At 41.4% G+C, this 21991-nt stretch overlaps 2 protein-coding genes across 4 annotated transcripts in view; one reads left to right on the top strand and one right to left on the bottom strand.

The window, feature by feature from the left end:
• Window positions 1-21991, top strand: part of atp9b (ATPase phospholipid transporting 9B) — a 349558-nt gene that overhangs the window by 175877 nt on the left and 151690 nt on the right. For both annotated transcript variants that reach the window (XM_068032475.1, XM_068032474.1), the window contains exon 9: window positions 12084-12164. In XM_068032475.1, coding sequence (XP_067888576.1) covers window positions 12084-12164 — 81 coding nt within the window. The remainder of the gene's footprint in view (window positions 1-12083; window positions 12165-21991) is intronic.
• The window catches only part of LOC137370188 (uncharacterized), a 120376-nt gene that overhangs the window by 80168 nt on the left and 18217 nt on the right, over window positions 1-21991 (bottom strand). For both annotated transcript variants that reach the window (XR_010975100.1, XM_068032477.1), the window contains exons 2-3: window positions 12551-12878; window positions 9918-10056 (exon numbers count right to left, since the gene is read on the bottom strand). Coding sequence is in view for 1 of the 2 variants with exons in the window: in XM_068032477.1 (XP_067888578.1) it covers window positions 9918-10056; window positions 12551-12855 (444 nt within the window). In the remaining variant the exon portion in view is untranslated. The remainder of the gene's footprint in view (window positions 1-9917; window positions 10057-12550; window positions 12879-21991) is intronic.

Genomic DNA, 21991 nt, shown 5'->3' with positions numbered 1-21991 from the left:
AAATTTATAAACTAATTTAAAAGTAATTCAGATGTATTGATCACAGCATTAGTAAAAGATCTAATTTTTGAGAATTTGGAAAGATTGCAGAGGGTATATGTTGAACTTGGTTACTTATGTAAATTGACTTGATTCCAGAGATATGTGTTGGTGAATGAAATATTATTGCTCAATAAAGCAAGCTATCATCTCATTTTTATAATCCGAACAGGGCGATGATATACTAAGTGATTTTGGAGAACCCATAAAGAATACTGTGTTTGATGTAAGTTAAGCTCAAGGATAAAATATTACATTTGCCATTTATAATTCGTGTTTCAGGAAGTAATGGGAAATACTTTTTCAAAAAAAGTCAAATGTCTTCAAGGTGTGCATGAAGGTTAATTCCAAGCACAGGATATAGTGTTAACACTAATATCCTTTACCAATTTTTAAATTACAATTTAATCAAAAATAGATGTATGAAGAGATGATTAACCAGTTTTTGTGTGCAGTTTGTGAATCTTAAGACTTCAGATGCTTTATTCCATTCCAGTCCTGGCAACTGGCATAAATATTCAATACTTTCAGTACCAAACCGCCTATGCTCAGAGCACAGTTCACGTTGCCGCTTTCAAGCACAAATAAGCATCCGTTTGGACCAACAGTTGTTTTATATCTAGATTCAGACTATCCCAATAAAGATCAAAAGAAAAGAGCTCCCTCCTCACCCCCGCCCCCCCCCCACCAACTGTCCTTCTGCACTCAGCTTCTCCATACTGATCAGTAACCTCGTCACTATTGCTCCCCAAGTTCAGTACGGGACTGCGTGTTGGAAGTTTTCAAAAATATTAAAATATCCACTAACTGGAAATCTGGATGAGAAAACATGCTTTCTACTTCGTAACATCTCGCAAAATTTAGAGAGTTTTTTTGGGACAATGACAAATAGCATGCAAAATTGACTGGTAAAGTGCAGAGGTTGCTGCTTTCATAGAGCATTTACAAAAAAAAGGTCTTTCAAGTGAGTATTCAGGCTTATATTCCTTTTTTGTTAGGAATCCAGTAATGTATGAAAGTGGCCCTCTTAATCCTTGCATTTTTTTATTTTTATTTAGAGATACAGCACTGAAACAGGCCCTTCGGCCCACCGAGTCTGTGCCCACCATCAACCATTTATACTAATCCTACATTCCTACCACATCCCCACCTAGGTAGGTAGATGGGTTACCGTCAGGGGAAGGAGAGGGAACCAGCAGGCAGTGCAGGGATCCCCTGTGGCCGTTGCCCTCAACAACAGGTATACTGTTTTGGATACTGTTGCGGGGGACGACTTACCAGGGGTAAGCAATGGGGTACAGGTATCTGGCACAGAGTCTGTCCCTGTTGCTCAGAAGGGAAAGTGGAAGAGGAGCAGAGCATTAGTCATTGGGGACTCCATAGTTAGGGGAACAGATAGAAGGTTCTGTGGGAACGAGAGAGACTCACGGTTGGCATGTTGCCTCCCAGGTGCCAGGGTTCGTGATGTCTCGGATCGTGTTTTTGGGATCCTTAAGGGGGAGCAGCCCCAAGTCGTGGTCCACATAGGCACCAACGACATAGGTAGGAAGAGAGATGGGGATTTAAGACAGCAATTCAGGGAGCTAGGGTGGAAGCTTAGAGCGAGAACAAAGAGTTATCTCTGGGTTGTTGCCCGTGCCACGTGATAGCGAAGCGAGGAATAGGGAGAGAGAGGAGTTGAACACGTGGCTGCAGGGATGGTGCAGGAGGGAGGGTTTTGGTTTCCTGGATAACTGGGGCTCTTTCTGGGGGAGGTGGGACCTCTACAAACAGGATGGTCTTCACCTGAACCAGAGGGGTACCAATATCCTGGGGGGGGGAGATTTGCTAGTGCTCTTCGGGGGGGTTTAAACTAATTCAGCAGGGGGATGGGAACCTAAATTGTAGTTCCAGTGTACAGGATGTTGAGAGTAGTGAGGTCAGGGATAAGGTTACAAGGACGCAAGAGGGCACTGGCAAGCAAGGACCTGGTTTAAAGTGTGTCTACTTCAATGCCAGGAGCATCCGGAATAAGGTGGGTGAGCTTGCAGCATAGGTTGGTACCTGGGATCTCGATGTAGTGGCCATTTCGGAGACATGGGTAGAGCAGGGGCAGGAATGGATGTTGCAGTTTCCGGGATTTAGATGTTTCAGTAAGAACAGAGAAGATGGTAAAAGAGGGGGGGGTGTGGCATTGTCAATCAAGGAGAGTATTACAGCGACAGAAAGGACGTTTGAGGACTCGTCTACTGAGGTAGTATGGGCCGAGGTTAGAAACAGGAGAGGTGAGGTCACCCTGTTGGGAGTCTTTTATAGACCTCCAAATAGTTCCAGAGATGTAGAGGAAAGGATAGCGAAGATGATTCTCGACAGGGGCGAGAGTAACAGGGTAGTTGTTATGGGGGACTTTAACTTTCCAAATATCGACTGGAAATACTATAGTTCGAGTACTTTAGATGGGTCAGTTTTTGTCCAGTGTGTGCAGGAGGGTTTTCTGACACAGTATGTAGACAGGCCAACCAGGGGCAATGCCACATTGGATTTGGTACTGGGTAATGAACCCGGCCAGGTGTTAGATTTAGATGTAGGTGAGCACTTTGGTGATAGTGATCACAATTCGGTTAGGTTTACCTTAGCGATGGGCAGGGACAGGTATATACCGCAGGGCAAGAATTATAGCTGGGGGAAAGGAAATTATGATGCGATTAGGCAAGATTTCGGATGCGTAGGATGGGGAAGGAAACTGCAGGGGATGGGCACAATCGAAATGTGGAGCTTATTCAAGGAGCAGCTAACCGTGTCCTTGATAAGTATGTACCTGTGAGGCAGGGAGGAAGTTGTCGAGCGAGGGAGCCGTGGTTTACTAAAGAAGTTGAAGCGCTTGTCAAGAGGAAGAAGAAGGCTTATGTTCGGATGAGACGTGTAGGCTCAGTTAGGGCGCTTGAGAGTTACAAGCTAGCCAGGAAGGATCTAAAGGGAGAGCTAAGAAAAGCAAGGATTGAGGTTCACAAGGAGGAGGTGTTATCAATTTTGGAAAGTGTGAAAATAGATAAGTCCCCTGGGTCAGATGGGATTTCTCCTAGGATTCTCTGGGAAGCTAGGGAGGAGATTGCAGAGCCTTTGTCCTTGATCTTTATGTCGTCATTGTCGACAGGAATAGTGACGGAAGACTGGAGGATAGCAAATGTTGTCCCCTTGTTCAAGAAGGGGAGTAGAGACAGCCCTGGTAATTATAGACCTGTGAGCCTTACTTCGGTTGTGGGTAAAATGTTGGAAAAGGTTATAAGAGACAGGATGAATAATCGTCTTGAAAAGAATAAGTTCATTAGCGATAGTCAGCACGGTTTTGTGACGGGTAGATCGTGCCTCACAAACCTTATTGAGTTTTTCGAGAAGGTGACCAAACAGGTGGATGTGGGTAAAGCAGTGGATGTGGTGTATATGGATTTCAGTAAGGCGTTTGATAAGGTTCCCCACGGTAGGCTATTGCAGAAAATACGGAAGTATGGGGTTGAAGGTGATTTAGAGCTTTGGATCAGAAATTGGCTAGCTGAAAGGTGGTGGTTGATGGCAAATGTTCATCCTGGAGTTTAGTTACTAGTGGTGTACCGCAAGGATCTGTTTTGGGGCCACTGCTGTTTGTCATTTTTATAAATGACCTGGAAGAGGGTGTAGAAGGGTGGGTTAGTAAATTTGCGGATGACACTAAGGTCGGTGGAGTTGTGGATAGTGCCGAAGGACTTTGTAGGGTACAGAGGGACATAGATAGGCTGCAGAGCTGGGCTGAGATGGCAAATGGAGTTTAATGCGGAAAAGTGCGAGGTGATTCACTTTGGAAGGAGTAACAGGAATGCAGAGTACTGGGCTAATGGGAAGATTCTTGGTAGTGTAGATGAACAGAGAGATCTTGGTGTCCAGGTGCATAAATCCCTGAAGGTTGCTACCCAGGTTAATAGGGCTGTTAAGAAGGCAAATGGTGTGTTAGCTTTTATTAGTAGGGGGATTGAGTTTCGGAGCCACGATGTCATGCTGCAGCTGTACAAAACTCTGGTGAGACCACACCTGGAGTATTGCGTGCAGTTCTGGTCACCGCATTATAGGAAGGACGTGGAAGCTTTGGAAAGGGTGCAGAGGAGATTTACTAGGATGTTGCCTGGTATGGAGGGAAGGTCTTACGAGGAAAGGCTGAGGGACTTGAGGTTGTTTTCGTTAGAGAGAAGGAGGAGGAGAGGTGACTTAATAGAGACATATAAGATAATCAGAGGGTTGGATAGGGTGGATAGTGAGAGTCTTTTTCCTCGGATGGTGATGGAAAACACGAGGGGACATAGCTTTAAGTTGAGGGGTGATAGATATAGGACAGATGTCAGAGGTAGTTTCTTTACTCAGGGAGTAGTAGGGGCGTGGAACGCCCTGCCTGCAACAGTAGTAGACTCGCCAACTTTAAGGGCACTTAAGTGGTCATTGGATAGACATATGGATGAAAATGGAATAGTGTAGGTCAGATGGTTTCACAGGTCGGCGCAACATCGAGGGCCGAAGGGCCTGTACTGCGCTGTAATGTTCTAATTCTGATTTCCTATATTCTCCTACCACCTACCTATACTAGGGGCAATTCATAATGGCCAATTTACCTATCAACCTGCAAGTTTTTTTGGCTGTGGGAGGAAACCGGAGCACCCGGCGAAAACCCACACAGACACAGGGAGAACTTGCAAACTCCGCACAGGCAGTACCCAGAATTGAACCCGGGTCACTGGAGCTGTGAGGCTGCGGTGCTAACCACTGCGCCACTATGCCGCTAAGGTGCTGTCTTTGGAACTCTTCTTCAAAAGGCGGTGGAGGCAGAGCCTTTGAATATCTTTAAGGCAGAGGTAGGTAGATTCTTGATAAGCAAGAGGGTGAAAGCTTATTGGAGATGGGCAGGAATGTGGAGTTGAGGTTACAATCAGATCAGCCATGATCTTGTTGAATGGCGGAGCAGACTCGAGGGGCCGAGTGGCCTACTCCTGCTCGTATGTATGTTCGTAAGTTCTTCAAGCTCGGTTGAATGGAGTGTCTTCCTGTGGGAAGTTTGTGTACACCCATATTGGGCAAATGGAAACTACTTCTGGAGATTTCTCAAGTGGTTTGGTTTGAAGCCTCTGAAGCATGGTGACGAGTTTGTGTGTCATGCACTGTGCTCACCAAAAAATAAAGGTTTTGATTTATGCTAGACCTGAGGGTCTTCAATTATTTAATGAAAAAATACTTTTCAAAATGGGACTGACAGCTGTGTATCTGTGTTGCATGCCTTCATGTAGATATTTGAGAACCCCACAGAAGCTACCTGAAGTCCAACATGGATGAGATCCAGTGCCAGGAAACTGCAAACTCATTTAGATTCATACTACCATCATAGTTATGCATCAACTTTTGTGTATCATGCATGTTACTCTGATCAAGGAATCCTCAGGTCTGTCTTTATCAAAATGACTGGTTCATTAGAGCTTTCTCCCCATTGTGGGCCACAACAGAGCAGTCCTTGCATCAGGTACTGACAACACTTTTTTTTAAAAAGAGAAACTATGCTTCAGCATAAATCTAGAAAAAGCCCCAGCAGCAGTTAGCACAGGACCTATCTTTCTCCCAGGGTGTTGAACTTCATTGTAAATTCTTAGTTTGAGAGCACAGGTCAGAATGTAAACTTGTATTAAAAGATTGCTTAAAGTTTGTAAAATGCCCAGAAAGTCTGTTGAACTAATTAAGAACTTATTAAATTGGCATTGGACTGGAGTCCAGCAAGCCCAAATTGTGTCCTCAAGGGGCTATTGCACTATTGCATTCCAGGGTTCGATTGGAATATGAAAAGCTATTTGCTACCTTTGCAGACACTGCTACACATTTGGATAAAACAGGATAACTTGCATTAATTAACAATGGTGTATTGAGAAACATTTGTAACAATAACATCTTGTATTTATATAGCACCTTTAATGTGGTAAAATGTTGCAAGGTGCCTCACAGGAGCATTATCAATTAATTTGACACCGTCATATCAGGAGATGTTAGGGCTGATGATCAAAAGCTTAGTCAAAGAGGTAGATTATAAGGTGCATCTTAAAGAAAGGCGTAAAGGTAGACGGGCTTGGGGAGGGAATTCAATAGAATAGGGCCTCAGCAGCTGAAGGCATAGCCTCCAGTGGTGGAGTGATTAAAACCAGGGATGCTCAAGAGGCCAACTTTAGAGGAGCACAGAGATCTGAGGATTGTAGGGCTGGAGGAGATTAGAGGTAACTCGTATATAGGCAACAGGGGTATTAAAGGAATTACTGTTCAAAAACCATACTCATTGTCATGAATTAACCCAGAACGTACAAGCTGATGAATAGCTTAAATTAATAGGAGCTTTTCTAACTTTATACAATTCTTATCTAAGAGGAAAGAGTAGTAATAGGATCACCTTTCTTTTATATAATGTGGAAAACATTTCCCAAAACGAAAGGTAGATTTGTACTCTTGACGACGTAGGATCATGAGGGTGATGGAAGAGATGGCATTTGGACCAAATGTTTTATTTGAATCCAGACAATGGAGGATCTGACATACATGGCAGAGCTAAAACTAAAGCTAAAAAAGTTTAATAGATATGGATTGATATGGCACCTTTAACATGTCTCTCCAAACCTGCCAAAATGAGTGTCTCAATGAATTATTTGAAATGTTGTGACTGTTGTACTGCGGGCAACGCTGGCAGCCAAGCTGCATGCAACAAAATTACACAACCAGGGATGACCGAAATGACAAGTTAGCTTGTTTTTGATGGTAGCTGAGTGGGAAATGTAGACAAGGGTATCCTGACAATTCTCTGCTCTGTTCAGACTAGTGCTCTCAGATCCCTAATGTACACTTGAATGACAGAAATGATGCTGATACAGCCTCAAGTTTAAAGTCTAATCTGTACGATGGTACAATGCAAAACACGCTCAGTACTGCATTTCAGTGCCATTCAACATTATTTGCTTAACCCAGGAGGAAGTTTCTTTACCAGTATCGATAAAATTAGAATTGTGGAAGAACTGAGCTTGCAGTTGCGCCCTCTGGTTGGAAGAGTGCTGGGAATGACAGTTACAAAATTGATACGCAGCTTGGCAAGTGATCAAAATTGCCTGGTGCTAGAGGTGCAGTAAGATGTCAGTTGCCATTTCATTTTAATAGTTATGTTTAGCAGCTCAAGTGGATCTACTGAAGTTGCAAGCAAAGTTGGCGTGGTATGCTCCAGACCGCTGAAGAAGTCGGGTGCAATCGGCATAAATGAATAATGGTATAGCGCAAGATCTGTTGGACGGGGAAGATGTGAGAAATAAAACCTTTCACAACAGCTAACATAACATCAGTTACTTCACAGATGGAAGAGGCCAGACAAATGAAATTGGCAGTTGAACCAGGGGAAGACGGCAAAGAATTTTCAGAGACTATCCCAGCAGCTGACCCGCAGTGCTAAGCAAAATGTGACTGATCTACAAAGTGAGATTTGCTGCAAAGTATTCTCCAAATTGTAGGTTTAAGACAGTGGCCCAAGGGGTTCAGTGGTGAAACTGCATTGAAATGTCAGGCTTGGCACCTGTGAATCAGAATGCTGCCACTGCGCTACCAAGGCTGACACCAATTGAAGTTGACATTGTGTTTTTGTAATGATGAAACATGCAACTCTGACAGAACTATATTTATTGCAAGACTAGCTGGGAGTGAGTTGCAGCCTGGAATCTAGTGAGGAGATTGGGTAATTTGGCAAGCGACTTAGCTGGAACAGCACGTGGAGATCGCTGCCAGGAGTTCACCATTGTCAGTGCATAACTTAATTCTCCTTTTGTAGAACAAGTGAATTTTGGAGCTGATGCACAGTAGTTCTGTTTTATTCTTAATGCATTTTTCTGATTCACAATGGTGCTGGGAGGGAGGGAATGTCCACAATCAATAGTCAGTGACAATGGAAATAAGACCATACCTTGTCCCTGCTCATGAATATCCGAGCTTCAAAAGTGAGTGCCACGCTACTTGACTGTAGTTTGTATCAGAACTGAGCTTAATCCTGTCCTTGTCTAATGTCCACAATAATGCACCTTCTAGTAAGGGTTACGGGATGGGGAACCTGGGCTGTTGCCTCCCTCTCCCAAAACAGGAGAGACTTTGACTATAAGGGCATTTGTTCTCCTGGTCACCATTGAGGCTTTCGCCAAACTCTGACCATGAATCAAACCAAGGATATTCCTGAATTAAAAATCGAAACTGCTGGAAACACTCAGCATCTGTGATGAGAACAGACACAATAACACAGTAATAGGTGTTGACACTTCGTCAGAACTGGAATATACTACAGATAAGAGCATTTAAAACGAACAGCACAAAGGGAAAGAGGAAGGGAAATGTAAGCACACAATGAACTGTAAAGTTCCTGAGTGGAAAATAGAAAATGATTAAATGGTTGAAGTGATAATACCATGAGGTAATAGGCATAATGAGAGAAGTTAAAGACATTTATGAGACACCAAGAATGTGGGAACAGCCAAAGTAGTTGGGGGGTAAGGCAGTTAGAAATTGGAAGCGCAAAAAAAACTGGCAAAGTAAAGCAGGTGGTGGCAACCCAGGAGAAGAAAAAAGCAAATTAGCATCAAGGAGACAGACTGCCTTGCCAGCACAGTGCTCCAACAGAGCATCCCAATACCAAGCAACAATCTATCCTTCTTTCTCTTTCCTCCTCCCCTGCCCCCACCCCAAACATTGGGATACCTATTCCACATGACCAGGACTTCCTGCCAATGAGGAAGTGGGATCAGTGTTTAAGGTCCAAAGTTATAAAAGCAGATATCAAGGTCAGAGGACTGCCAAGTACAAATAGAAAGATACAGTGCTTTTATAAAATGATTGTAGGAATTGAGCTTGCATTGAGCTTTTATCGTACACTTAATCATCCATTGCAACTGTTAAAGGCTTCCTTTTGTTTGTGGCTTCCAGCCCTTCAGCTGCCACTTTCATGTGCTATATTCATTGCCTTCAGTATGATCCCACCACTTCCACATTCACTTTTCCTTCCCCTCTACTTAATAAAGGGACTGTTTCCTGCATGAAGCTTTGGTTCACTCTTGAACCTTCCCACCATCTCCTGTTCTCCTGGCACTTTCTCAAGTGCAGACAGGGTACCAGCTGTTATTCACCACCTCTCGCACCATTGTTCAGGCCCCAAACACATCTGGGTAAGACAGCTATTTACTTCCTCTAAGCTAGTATTCTGCTTACTATGCAGCTTAAGTTTACAAAGTTCTTTGATGCTTGCCACTTCAATTTCCTGGTCTCATTCCCACTCTGACCCCACTGCCTTTGACCTTCTATACTGTTCAAATGAATCTTGAGGAGCAGCACCTTTTCATTCCTATTGGACATTTTGCAGCTCTCTAGTCTTAATATTATCATTAGTAATTTCAGACCTTAACTATTGATTCCACTTTGTTTGCCAGGAAGTGCTGGCAGTATGGAATGGGTGTGCAGGAGCATTGGATATGAGGGGAGATTGTTTGGCAGGTGCTTGCTGTTTGGCAGATTCTTGCTTTGCCAGTGTTTTATGCTCCCTATTGTATTCCCCCTCTACCCCACCCCTCTACCTTAGCAATTCTCACACTTTGTGTCTCATAAATGTCTTCAATTTCTCTTACGAGACGTCAGAAAGGTAAAAGTAAGAATCTCACTTTCACCATCACCTGTTTTCCACCTAATCACTTTATTGGTCATTTTGTTGCTTTTTTCCCTCCCGTTTGTGTTCTATTCCTTTTCAAATGTGTTCATCTGTAATGTTTTTCAGTTCTGACCAAGGGTCTACGTCTGAAACATTAACTTGTCTATTCTCTCCACAGATGCTGACTGACCTGCTGAGGGTTTCCAGCATTTTCTGTTTTTGATTCAGATTTCCAACAACTGCAATTCTTTGGTTTCTGGGATATTCCTGGTCTGTATGCTTCATTACCACACCATGTGGTGCATTTATCAACTGATCTATTATTCGACCTGAATATTTAAACAAATATCATAATGTTAACAAATAATACATTTACTTGGTGCAAATTTGTGTTTTTGTTTAAAAAGAATGTGTAAGTTCTTAGCAGTAGGTAGCATTAATTGTTTAAGAATGTACAAGGAAAGAAGGAGCAAGAAAAGGTCATTAGATGTATCAAACCTGTTTTTTGCATAAACTTGGAACATTCTGCTCCATCTATATAATCTCGGGTAAGTTCTGCGTAAATACTTCTCTACAACCAAAGGTAATCCAGGAAAAACTCTAGAATATTTATCTATTCATTCTCACGTCCACAGAATTCATTGCGGACCTCTCTACAGTTTTTCCCTTCCATATAACCTCAATCTACCCTTATTTACAATGAAGTGTGCAACCTCCTTTTTGAAGTGAGTTAATATGCCATTTGTTCCATAAACCCACCACTTTGAAGGGGAAGAAATTCCTTATAATCTCACCTGAGATGTGCAAATTTTAAATCTGTGCCTTCTGATTCTAATGCTTAGAAGCCAAATCCAATAGCTTGCTTTCATTTACCCGATGTATGTCTCTCAGCATTTTAAAGATCCAGATTTTTTTTCTCTCTCTCTGAATCCCTTTTTCTCCAAGAAAAACAAGTTCAGCTTTGCAAGTCTTTTCTTGTAACCTGAAGCTGTGACTCCTAAAATTATCCTTGTTGCTGCTTCTACTCTTCCCAACGCATCAATGCCCTTATTAACTTGGAATGTTCAAAATTACCCACACTATCCAAGCTTGGAATAACTTGCAACTTGTTCTGGCTAATATTCAAATACCCTGGAAATGTATCCTTGTATTTGTTCTGTTTTATGGCTAATGGCTTCACATTTTCAATGAATGACCACTAATTAGTTAAATCCTTTTCCTTTTCCAAATCTGCTAACGGGCAGCCCTCTATTGTGTACATGCGTGCTTTTTCCTATTTCAGTATGCATTACTGTAGACTTGTCTGCTTTGAAATATGAAGCATGGTACTCAATCACTTTCCCACATTTCCAACCTTTGGGTTCTATGAGGTGGGGTGCTGCCCATCTGTCAGCTCTCCTGGTGATGCTTAAGGGCATGTAAGCTCCTGCACTTCTCTGTTGAGGTAGCAACTATAATTTGCCTTGGGTATAACATGTGCACCAAGTTACTGGGGATTTGGGGAAAGGTTGTGTGATATGAACCTCAAACTGTTTTTTGTCCTGCGACAAGCACACACGCTTTGTTTTACCCGCCATGTACAATCTGTGCATGATTGCCTGTACAGTCTGACGTGTAGGGTAGTTATGGTAATATTGTCTTATTAAAAATTAATGTATTCAAAGTACACAAATAATTGGTTACAGTAGAGGATGGATTGCAGTTTGTATGCTGTTTGTTTTAGGTGTATGAATAAGCTACAGTGAAGGTTTTTAAATGTTTAATGACCAGCTTCCATCTTGGTTCTAATGTATTAGCTTTATATTAAATCAAACTAATTGAAACACTGAGTTGTGATTATTGATGTGTTTTAACTACCCTTTGAAAATCAACACATTTTTAAGCAGTCATCTCATTGCTGTTCCTATTTCTTTTTTTTAATTTAAAAAAAAATTAATTGATTAAACATATTTATTCATTGTTTAACTTGTCAAACAGAAGGATAGGACAGAACTTTCAAAATTAGGAAGGTAGATAATCTCTTTGCTAGTACTGCTGTAATTCTTGTATAAATGTTTTCTGTTAAAGGTACTTTCTAATATGCTCTTATATTTCTGCTTTGTAAAGTGAATTTATGCCCTGTATTCAGTGCTAATTTTAAAACGCTGAAATCTTGATACAAAGACACTCTGTTCTCCTTGAAGTATTTTTTGGCATTAAATTGAACAAATGTTTCAATACTTAAGTATGAAAGAACATTGTCATTTCTAAATAAGTATCTTGAGACAACATTTTAAGAGAACCTCAATTTTAGCTTTCCTCCATTTGAGAAGAATATTTTTTCAATTTTTGACTCTCTGCTCTGTTTAATTTACAGGATATTTTTACAATCAGTGCTCATGTTTATGCTCAGAAGCCACAAATGGACATTCATAGTTTTGAAGGGACATTCACACGGGTGAGTTGGAAGCTCTTACAGCTTTACGGATAATTTGCTTAAGAAACCGGAAGCTTAAAATAAATGACGTGTAATTCTCAATATTTGTTTTTTAAGTAATTAGCATTCCAATACAATAAATTTGAGACTAGAGGTACAGCTGTTAATTTTCGAATATTGTGTTTTCTTTGCCATTGACTTTGCCTTTAGCAATTTGAAGTAAAAGAAAAAGCTGCTATTGCTGGGAAAGCTCGCCGATACTAGTGCTCAGTGCAAGAATTTTTTGAGATTGATTTCAATAAACTTTTGCAGTGAGAGATAAATATAAACCAAATTAAGTTAACTAACGTAACTTTACAGAGTTGACCATGAATGAACTGTCATCGACTAAATAATTACTGTCCTACCTGTAGTAAAAGCAGCAACAGTTTTGAATTTGTCTTAATAGCAGATTAGCAGTGACTGAAAAAGTGTCTGCAGAGAAAGCAATACCACAAAGACGATCATTGTTTATTGGCTTCATTCTTGGCCACACACTAGGCTTAGCAAGACAGCATTTCCTGTTCTGATTTATTCTTCTACATCCTCCTGTGTAATTTGTATTTTCTTTTTCGACAGGTTTACTCTGTTTATAAGTTATCAGGCCATTTTTGATTGTATCCAAGGTTTTGCTTACATAATAACGAATCCTGTGTAAATGATCAGCTTCCATATCAGATGATAAATATATCAGACCTTTGAAAAACAAAATAAAAGTTGAATAATACTTTGTGCTGTGATAAGCTAAAGCAGACCAGGCAGATTACTCATTAGGGTAAGATATTGCCAGCTCTATCATATCTTTATTATGGAAATTAAGTACAAAAATCCATTACTTTGTACTTGAGTTTAATGAGCAATCTGTTAGCACACAGTTACCTAGCCATTAAATGAGAGGGTAATTCTAGATGGAATTTTACCTTTCACGTTTAAGAAATGTAACTTCAATCTATTGTGCTTAGCTGATGCTTCATCAAGTGGAAATACTTGTTGCTTCTTACAATACCATGAAAGTTATTTGATGTGCTTGAACTTTGAAGACTGTATTTTCATTAATGTAATTTAAATACTGGTTTCAGGGCTCAGTGTTGCAATTAACATTAAACTGAAAATATCTCATATTGCAAAAGCATAGTCTTAAATTCTGACTAAATTGGGCACTCTTATACCCTCAGTTTTGTATATAGTATGACTAGTTTCATAACTGCTCTCATTTGGTTTTGAAGTATCCATTTTTTGTGTTTTACTCTAATCCTGAAACTTATAAAATGAGAACTTATACAGTTAGGTCATTTTGTGATTGATACAAAAATTAATAATTTTCTTGATAAATTGTTTCAACTGATGTGAGAACATTATAATCCACCAGTGATGTGTAACTTGAAACTTATTTTATGCTTTGTAAATCCAATGAGACTTGACTCAGTTAAATTGTATGATATAAGATGTGCACTACAAAAGGGAGATACCATTGTGCTATAATTTTGCTGAAATATAAAAACAAAATATGTTTAATCCTGTGGACTCATAATTAGTTTGCAACTGTTACGAAAGTGCATCTGTGTTTTGTTAACTATATTTTTTTGAGGATTCATTTTTGAATGATTAAAAAAATGTTAAACTTTGGGGTTTTCAAAGGGGATCATGTAAAGGCCACTTGACTTTGAAAAACAGTCCCTGGAAATGTTTTTTAAAAGGGGCGCTGAGAGGTCTTGAGGAAAACTAGCCTTTCCGGGAAACTGCCTGACTTCCAGCAGCAACAACAAGCCTTTCCGGGAAACCATCTGACTTCCAGCTCAATAAACAACAGAACTTTGGACGCCTGGAGAAATTGTTCACAAAGAAGTGACAGGTCAAGATTGATAGAGGTCAAAAGGTTGATCACCTGTTGTCGGTTTCGCTTTTGAAATGTTTTGAATAGGAGTTGAACTGTATAAAAAGGGAGAGAACTTCCAAGGCGAGGAGAGAAGACCAAAACCCAGCTCAGCTTTCCAGCACCCCTCTAAAAGACCCAGAGAAGTCTACTGTGTCAACTCATCTCATCTCCTGTCTTTGAAGAAAAGCCTGCTAAATTAATTTTCTTCAACACCTGAAAAGAACTGTTCTAAAAGATCCCAGTGACTCGTCTATGTGTACTCAGAGACTAGACTGTAGGCCAATTTTGGAACACAACATATCTCATCTGTTTTTTCTTCAAGAATGAGCAAGTATTCAGCCTAAGTGTTTCTTTTGTCTTTTTTTTCCTAACTGTGCTCTAAACAACAATCTGTTTTATTTTTCCAGTTAATCTGTGTGTCTGTCTCTGTCTGCGTGTGTGGGGCTAAGGTAAAACGGGAACTTTAATATTTCAATCTGTGTGTGTATGTTTTATTTGGATACTGGTTAAGACTTGTTTTATAATAAACTGATAATTTTGTTTGTTAAAGAAACCTAGTTGGTGTGTTTTATTCTGGGAAAAAATAGAGTATATGATTGAGCGTTAGCGCTAAGTGGGGAAAAAATTTAAATGTATGTTGCGACCTGTGGAGAAGTGGAACTAGAATACACAGTGTACTCCTCCTGCCTCTGTCATAACACAATTGATTTCATCTTGGATTTTCTTCAGACTTAACTTCATTCTTCAGTAAATCTGTTTCAATTTACAGACCTCACTAGCCAAACTAGTTATTAATGTCCTATTTAACCTATAGTGAAAGACATGATTTGATTAAAAACTGAAGTTACATCTTGACAAGTTAAAGATTGTTTTCTGTGTTAGTACTAAATCACTTTAATTTACTTTGTTTTTATTTGCAATTTGGGTTTGTACTTAATCTGGGTAACACAGTTATACACTTTACCTTATAGTTGGTTGTTAGAAATTGATAAAAGTATGCTTGATCAGAAAAGACCTGCTTAGATAATGCATATTGTCAGTCTATCTACAGTAAGCTGAGAGCTTTTGGCATCCTTGATATTGATCCTGACACTCAATGCTAAATTGAAAGGTTCAGTACATAGTGTTAGATTTTCCCCAATGCTTGGTGTGCACTCTCAAAATTTGAATTCGCCCTTTAAATTATTAAAGATCCAGTTTAGTGGAATGATTTCAGTTATAGGAGAAAGTATAAGCATTGTTGTCAGTGTCAGTTTCTTTTAAATAATAATTGTTAATGTTCCTGTTGTAGGATATCTAACCCAAATTCATCAGATCTTATCGCTAAAGACTGCCAAGCAGAGGGAGGGTTATTTGGTGTTCGTGCTTTTGTTTTTTAAGGCACATAAGTGGCAGCAAGCTGATTTGCAGTTCCTGTGAACAGTTCAGTGCTTCGGTTTTACAGTAGTGCCTAGAATAACTAAATCTTTGCAATTATGAGTCCACAGGATTAAACATATTTTGTTTTTATAGCACAATGGTATCTCCCTTTTGTAGTGCACAACTTATGATGATTTAGGTGAGGGAACTAAATGTAATATCTCCAAATTTGCAGATGACACAAAACAGGGTGACTTGTGAGGAGGATGAAGAGGGGCTTCAGGGTGATTTAGACAAGTTGAGTGAGTGGGCTAGTGCATGGCATTATAATGTGGATGCAGTATAATGTGGATAAATGTGAGGTTATCCATTTTGGGTCCAAAAACAGGAAGGCAGATTATTATCTGGCTATAAACTGAGAGGGGGAAATAAGCAGCAGGACTTGGGTGTTCTCGTACACCAGTCACTGAAGGTAAGCATGCAGGTGCAACAGGGGGTAAAAAAGGCAAATGGTATGTTGGCCTTCATAGAGGATTCGAGTACAGAAGCAGGGATGTCTTGTTGCAATTATACAGGGCCTTGGTGAGGCCACACCTGGAATATTGTGTGCATTTTTGGTCGTCTTATCTGAGGAAGGATGCTCTTGCTATAGAGGGAGTGCAGCAAAGCTTTACCAGACTGATTCCTGGGATGGCGGGACTGACGTATGAGGAGAGATTGAGTCAGTTAGGATTATATTCGCTGGAGTTCAGAAGAGTGAGGGGGGATCTCATAGAAACCTATAAAATTCTAACAGGACTTGACAGAGTAGATGCAGGAAGGATGTTCCCGATGGTGGGGGAGTCCAGAACCTTGGGTCATAGTCTAAGGATAGGGGGTAAACTTTTCAGGACTGAGATGAGAAGAAATTTCTTCACCCTGAGAGTGGTGAGCCTGTGGAATTCGCTACCACAAAAAGCAGTTGAGGCCAAAATATTGTATGTTTTCAAGAAGGAGTTAGATATAGCTCTTGGGTCTAAAGGGATCAAAAGGTATGGGGCGAAAGCGGAAACAGGTTACTGAGTTGGCTGATCAGCCATGATCATAATGAATGACGGAGCAGGCTCGAAGGGCCGAATGGCCTACTCTTATTTTCTATGCTTCTACATTTCAATGAAGCAATGAAAATGTTGCTTTCGTTTCTTCGAAGCACCAAGAATCTTATATTTCTAGCTTCCATGTGTTGCGGTTTTTCTCCATTAATCATGCTATGATCATTAAATTTTCCTCTCTTGTTCTTCAGCTCCAAATATAATATCCCACTTACACAGTCTTCCTCCTCTCTACTGTGTTGAAATTGAAACTCGTTCCACCATCTCTTTCTCAAACTCACGTTTGCAGGATCTCAAAACTGTGCGCAATTCAATTCCTCCTTCACCTCCCCTTTTTACATAAATTATATGTAATATACAGTGCAGAAACAGGTCATTTGGCCTAACCATTCCATCCTGGCATTTATGCTTCACTCTCATCTCTTCCCTTCCTTCCTCATCTATCTTATTCCCTTCTCCCTCATATGCTTATCTAGCCTCCCCTAAATGCGCCTATGCTCTTTGCCTCAACCACTGCCTGTGGTATCAAATCTTACCTTCCTTCAATCTGCAGACTTTTAAAACTTGCGATATGTCAACTAACCACAGTTTCTTGATTTATCCTCTCTTCTAAACTATCCTTTTCAATTTTTGTAATATCCTACAGTATGAGCCATTACCCATGGTCTTTCACTTAGGTGTCTCAATTTTATTTTTAATGACCCTCTGCATCCACCAGACTGAGACAGTCTGGCCAGAAATCCTCTTGATAATTGACCATATTGGTATTGATTTACAATGAGCCACGACGAAGCACCACTCCAGTGAGATACATTTTTAATTTAGAAAGTGTGATGGAATTCTTGCCCAATTAAACTACTTTTTGAGATGGAATACTTTGTGACAGTTAATCTGGCAGCATGCAGGCAACTGACAAAACTGGGCCACTAAGACACGAGTATGGATGTGAATTAAAGTATATTCACTTCATTACCACTGCATAGTTTTGATTATTATATGATTGTAATTGACTGGAAGTATTTTAGATCATGTATCTTAAATCACTACAAGCGTGGGAGGTCTCTATGCACATTTATAATTGTAATTAGTCACAGTCCTACTTGTGCATATGTGAGTAATTTAAAAAGGATACTGTAATAAAACAAACATCCTGTGAAAATATATAAATAACTTGGTACACTTTTTCAGAGAATTTTGAGAAGTGTTGCAAATGTTGTTTAAAGCCAGATAAAACCACAATCAACAAGGTATGTTCAGTGCATTACCCACTCTTAAGAAATCAAGCAGTTCCAAAATATCACTCATTGTTAATCTAGAGTACTTGACTTTCTGATCAATACTGCAACATTACTTCAACAAATCTGGATTGAATTGCACTAAGTGCAATCCTGACATATCAGGTGCTCTGTGGGTACAAACTGATCTCACTCCATAATGAGGTCAGCCAATTTAAATATTTAGACAGCACTTCTAGTGCATGACATGCTGGAAAAGCTCATGGGTTGCTGTGATGAATTATTGGATATCAGCCATTGTTAAAATGGTTACTGGCTATTGTTAATAGGTCTGTTTGTAGTTTTTAAAAATTCCTTTTTGATTCATATATTGCAGGCCATGCTGAAGGAGGTCCTGTGTTAATGGGTGCCCCTACATGGGCAATGCCGCCAAGCAATCTGTGCCTTCTAATTTATGCATTGACCTTCCTTGAAGCGCCTGTTTCAAATAGGCACTCAGTGTTTGGTGCGCTGTTAGGTACTCCAGATGCAAAATGTTGTCCTGATATGCATAGCAGTGGGCCCTTAATGAACTATGTGCAGACTGTTGCACAAGTGTAATACCATGGGCTCCCTGTCCACTGGGACCGAATGGATCTCAACTCCATAAGGTACAAAGTTCCCAGACCTAAAACACAGGCCTTCTTGCAGGCACCAGTGGGGAGAAGGAGGATGCACAAGAGGCCAGAATTGGAGGAACATAGAGTTCGCAAAGGGTTGTAGGATTGGAGGTGTTTATAGAGAAAGGGAGGAGTGAGGCCATAGAGGGATTTGAACATAACTGAGTGTGTTTAAGTCAAGGCATTGCTGGACTGGGAACCATTGTTGGTCAGTGAGCATATGGGTGATGGGTGAATGGGACTTTGTTGTCCGTATCCTAACGCACTGAGTTTAGGATGAGTTTTAGTTAATAAAGGGTGAAGGATGAGAGGCTATCCAGGAAAGCATTGGAATAGCTGCGTCTGGAGGTAACAAACGCATAGATGTGGATTTCAGCAGCAGATGAGCAGAAATGGGTGATATTATGCAGAAAGGAAGTCTCTCATTTTATATAGTGCCTTGCACAACTACCGGATGTTTCAAAGCACTTTACAGCGAGTTAACTACTTTAGAAGTGTAGTCACTTTTGTAATGTAGGAAACACGGCAGTCAATTTACACACAGCAAGCTCCCATGTGATAATGACCATGTAATCTTTTTTGTGATGTTGATTGAGGGATAAATATTCGCCAGGGTACCGGGAATAATTCCCCTGCTCTACTTCAATATAGTGCCATGGGAACTTTTACATCCACCTGAGCGGATGTAAGCGGGGCCTCAGTTTAATGCTTCATCCAAAAGACAGCACTGGAATTAGGTGATATTTAAGGTTGAGAGAATATGAAGTCAAAGCTCAGTGCAGTCAAATAGATGGTGAAGTTGGGAATAGTCTAGTTCAGTTTGAAATGGTGGTCAGGTAGGAGAATGAAATCAGTGGCTTGGGAATGGAGTTTGTGGCAATCAAATGTTAATCTTATGGATATTATTCCAAGGCTGAATAATTTGAAATGCTACCATCTTAAGAAATACATCTGATTGGCCAGTGCATAATCTCCCCCTCCACTGCCGACCCCCCCCCCCCCCCCCACACCCTGGTTACTTATTCATAAGGCCTAATTCTAGGGTGTGGCCGTATTTCCCACCCACAGCAAAAGATCATTTCTGTGACCTAATTTGAACTGTTCTGTGATTTCTGTTGCCCGTCCAATGGTATTAACATTTTCCTCTGGCTTTTGGGTTTCCCGGCAGGATATTTTCTTCAAGGCTTTGTAAGTTTGCGTTTGTTTTTATAGTTTACTCCAGAGTTCCAGCACTATTTTCCATTGTGCTTTTTCTCATTTGTAATCTGTTGCACATCTACCTCAGTGAAACCAAACCTAGGTTAACCCTATATGACTGCCGGAGCATGCCACAATTTATTCTTGGAATTGAAATAGCATTTGACCAAATGTGTCATCAAGGAGCCCTAGTAAGGCTGATGTCATTGGACATCGGGGCAAAACTGTCCAATGGCTGCAGTCATACCTACTACAAAGGAAGATGGCTGTGGTTGTTGGAGGCCAGTCATCTCAGCCGCAAGGTGGCGTAATGGTATTGTCACTGGTCTAGTAACCCAGAGACCCAAGGTATTTCTCTGGGGACATGGGTTCGAATCCCACCACAGCAGAAGGTGGAATTTGAATTCAATCAATAAATCTGGAATTAAAAGCTAGTCTAATGATGGTCATGAAACCATTGTCGATTGTTGTAAAAACCCATCTGGTTCACAATGTCCTTTGGGGAAGGAAATCTGCTGTCCTTACCTGGTCTGGCCTACATGTGACTCCAGACCCACAGAAATGTAGTTGACTCTTACAATGCCCTCTGAAATGGCCTAGCAAGCTACTCAGTTGTATTTAACCGCTACGGAGTCAATAAAACAGAATGAAACCTTACGTGGACTGCAGCGGTTCAAGAAGACAGCTCACCACCACCTTCTCGAGGACAATTCGAGATGGGAAGTAAATGCTGGCCTAACCAGCGACGTCCACATTAAAGGCCTGCTCAGGTCGGGAAAAAGAACCCGACCGAACCACAGCGGGCCCGACCCTGACTCGACCTGACCCGAGCCCAACCCGGCCTCCCCTTTACTTACCTTCTGACTGGTAAGCTCCACGAAGCTGCAGCAAATGCATGATGATGTCATAGTGACATCACTCGCTCACTGCGCAGCCTCAGTTTCGTCCCGGACTCCCAGCTCAGGTAAGTGTTTTTTTTTAATTTTTTAATTTTCGTTTTCAATACTTGCCAGCAGAGCACTTACCGTATGTGTCCAGCCCGACCCAAGCTCGACCTGAACCTGACACACGCCATCGGCTCCCGCCAGGTTCGGGTCGGTTAGCTGGCCTTTAGCCCACATCCCATGAATAAACAAAAAGAAAGACATTGCTGTAGGAGTTCCAAGGGCAGTGTCCTAAGTCCAACTATCTACTGCTGCTTCAGCAATCATATTTCCTCCCTCAAGGTCAGAAGCAGGGCTGTTTGCTGATTGTGCAGTGTTCAATTCCATTCACAATTCATCAGATAAGGGAACAGCCATCCTGGACGACATTCAGGGTTGGGCTGACAAGTGGCAAGTAGCATTTGCACCACACAAATTGCAGGCAATGGACATCTCCAGAAAAAGTGAGTATAACCATCTTTCCAGGACATTCAGTGGCATTACCATTGGCAAGTCTCCCACCATCAACATCCTGGTAGACACCATTGACAAGAAACTGAACTGAACCAGCCACATGATGCTGTGGCTACCACACCAGGTCAGAGACTGAGGTTGGATTTTTGCTTCGGGAGTGGAAAACAGAAGCTGGGACGATTTCCGGGCGGGGAAATGGTCACTTATTAGGATTTTCACAGAGGCGCCCCCTTAATTGGCCAATCAAAGGCCTACCAGCTTGAGAGGAGTAACAGGCTGTGATGGCAGGTAAGTAGCAGAGATGATGCTTCAACATGGAGGCACCCTTTCACCTTTCATAAAACATTAAACAAAAAATGGTTCTTGCATCCAGGTCACCACTGGAGGAGGCAGGGGACGAAGGGGGAGTCCCTCTACGTGGCAGCTTGTGGCTACTTTTGCACCCAAGCAGGCAGTGTGTACCTCTAGGCCTGCCTGGAGCGCTGACCTCCTTCGCCTGCTGCCAAGAGACCACCTTCAGGCACCTAAAATCCACTCCCCCAACCCCGGTGCAGGAAAATCCCAGTCGGACTCCTTTAATTGGCCTTAATGAGACCCTTAAGCCTAATCAGCTACCTGCCTCATGGGGACAGGTATCCCTGCCGGCCCCAAATCACCACAAAAATGGCTGCGCCAAGAAGGTATTAGGAAATGGGCTGGCGGCAGTATTTTGGGCCCTCATTTGCCTCTGTTCCTGCTCCAATGGGGCGCAGAAATTCAGCCCTGGGTGCTCTGCAGTGAGTGGGTCACCTCCTGACTCCCCAAAGTCACTTTACCTCCTATAAAGCACAAGTTTAGGAGTATGATGGAACAGTGTTCACTTGCCTGGATGAGTTCAGCTTCAACAACACACCAACTCAACAATATCCAGAACAAAGCAGTCCACTTGATCGATGCCCATCCATTTCCTTAAACATACATTCCGTCTACCGCTGCGTAACATGGCTGGAGTGTGT

Source organism: Heterodontus francisci, chromosome 5 (assembly GCF_036365525.1).
Source record: "Heterodontus francisci isolate sHetFra1 chromosome 5, sHetFra1.hap1, whole genome shotgun sequence".
NCBI classification, from domain to species: Eukaryota; Metazoa; Chordata; class Chondrichthyes; order Heterodontiformes; family Heterodontidae; genus Heterodontus; species Heterodontus francisci.
Note: the sequence above shows the minus strand (reverse complement) of the source record. Positions and strands in the feature narration are given on the sequence as shown.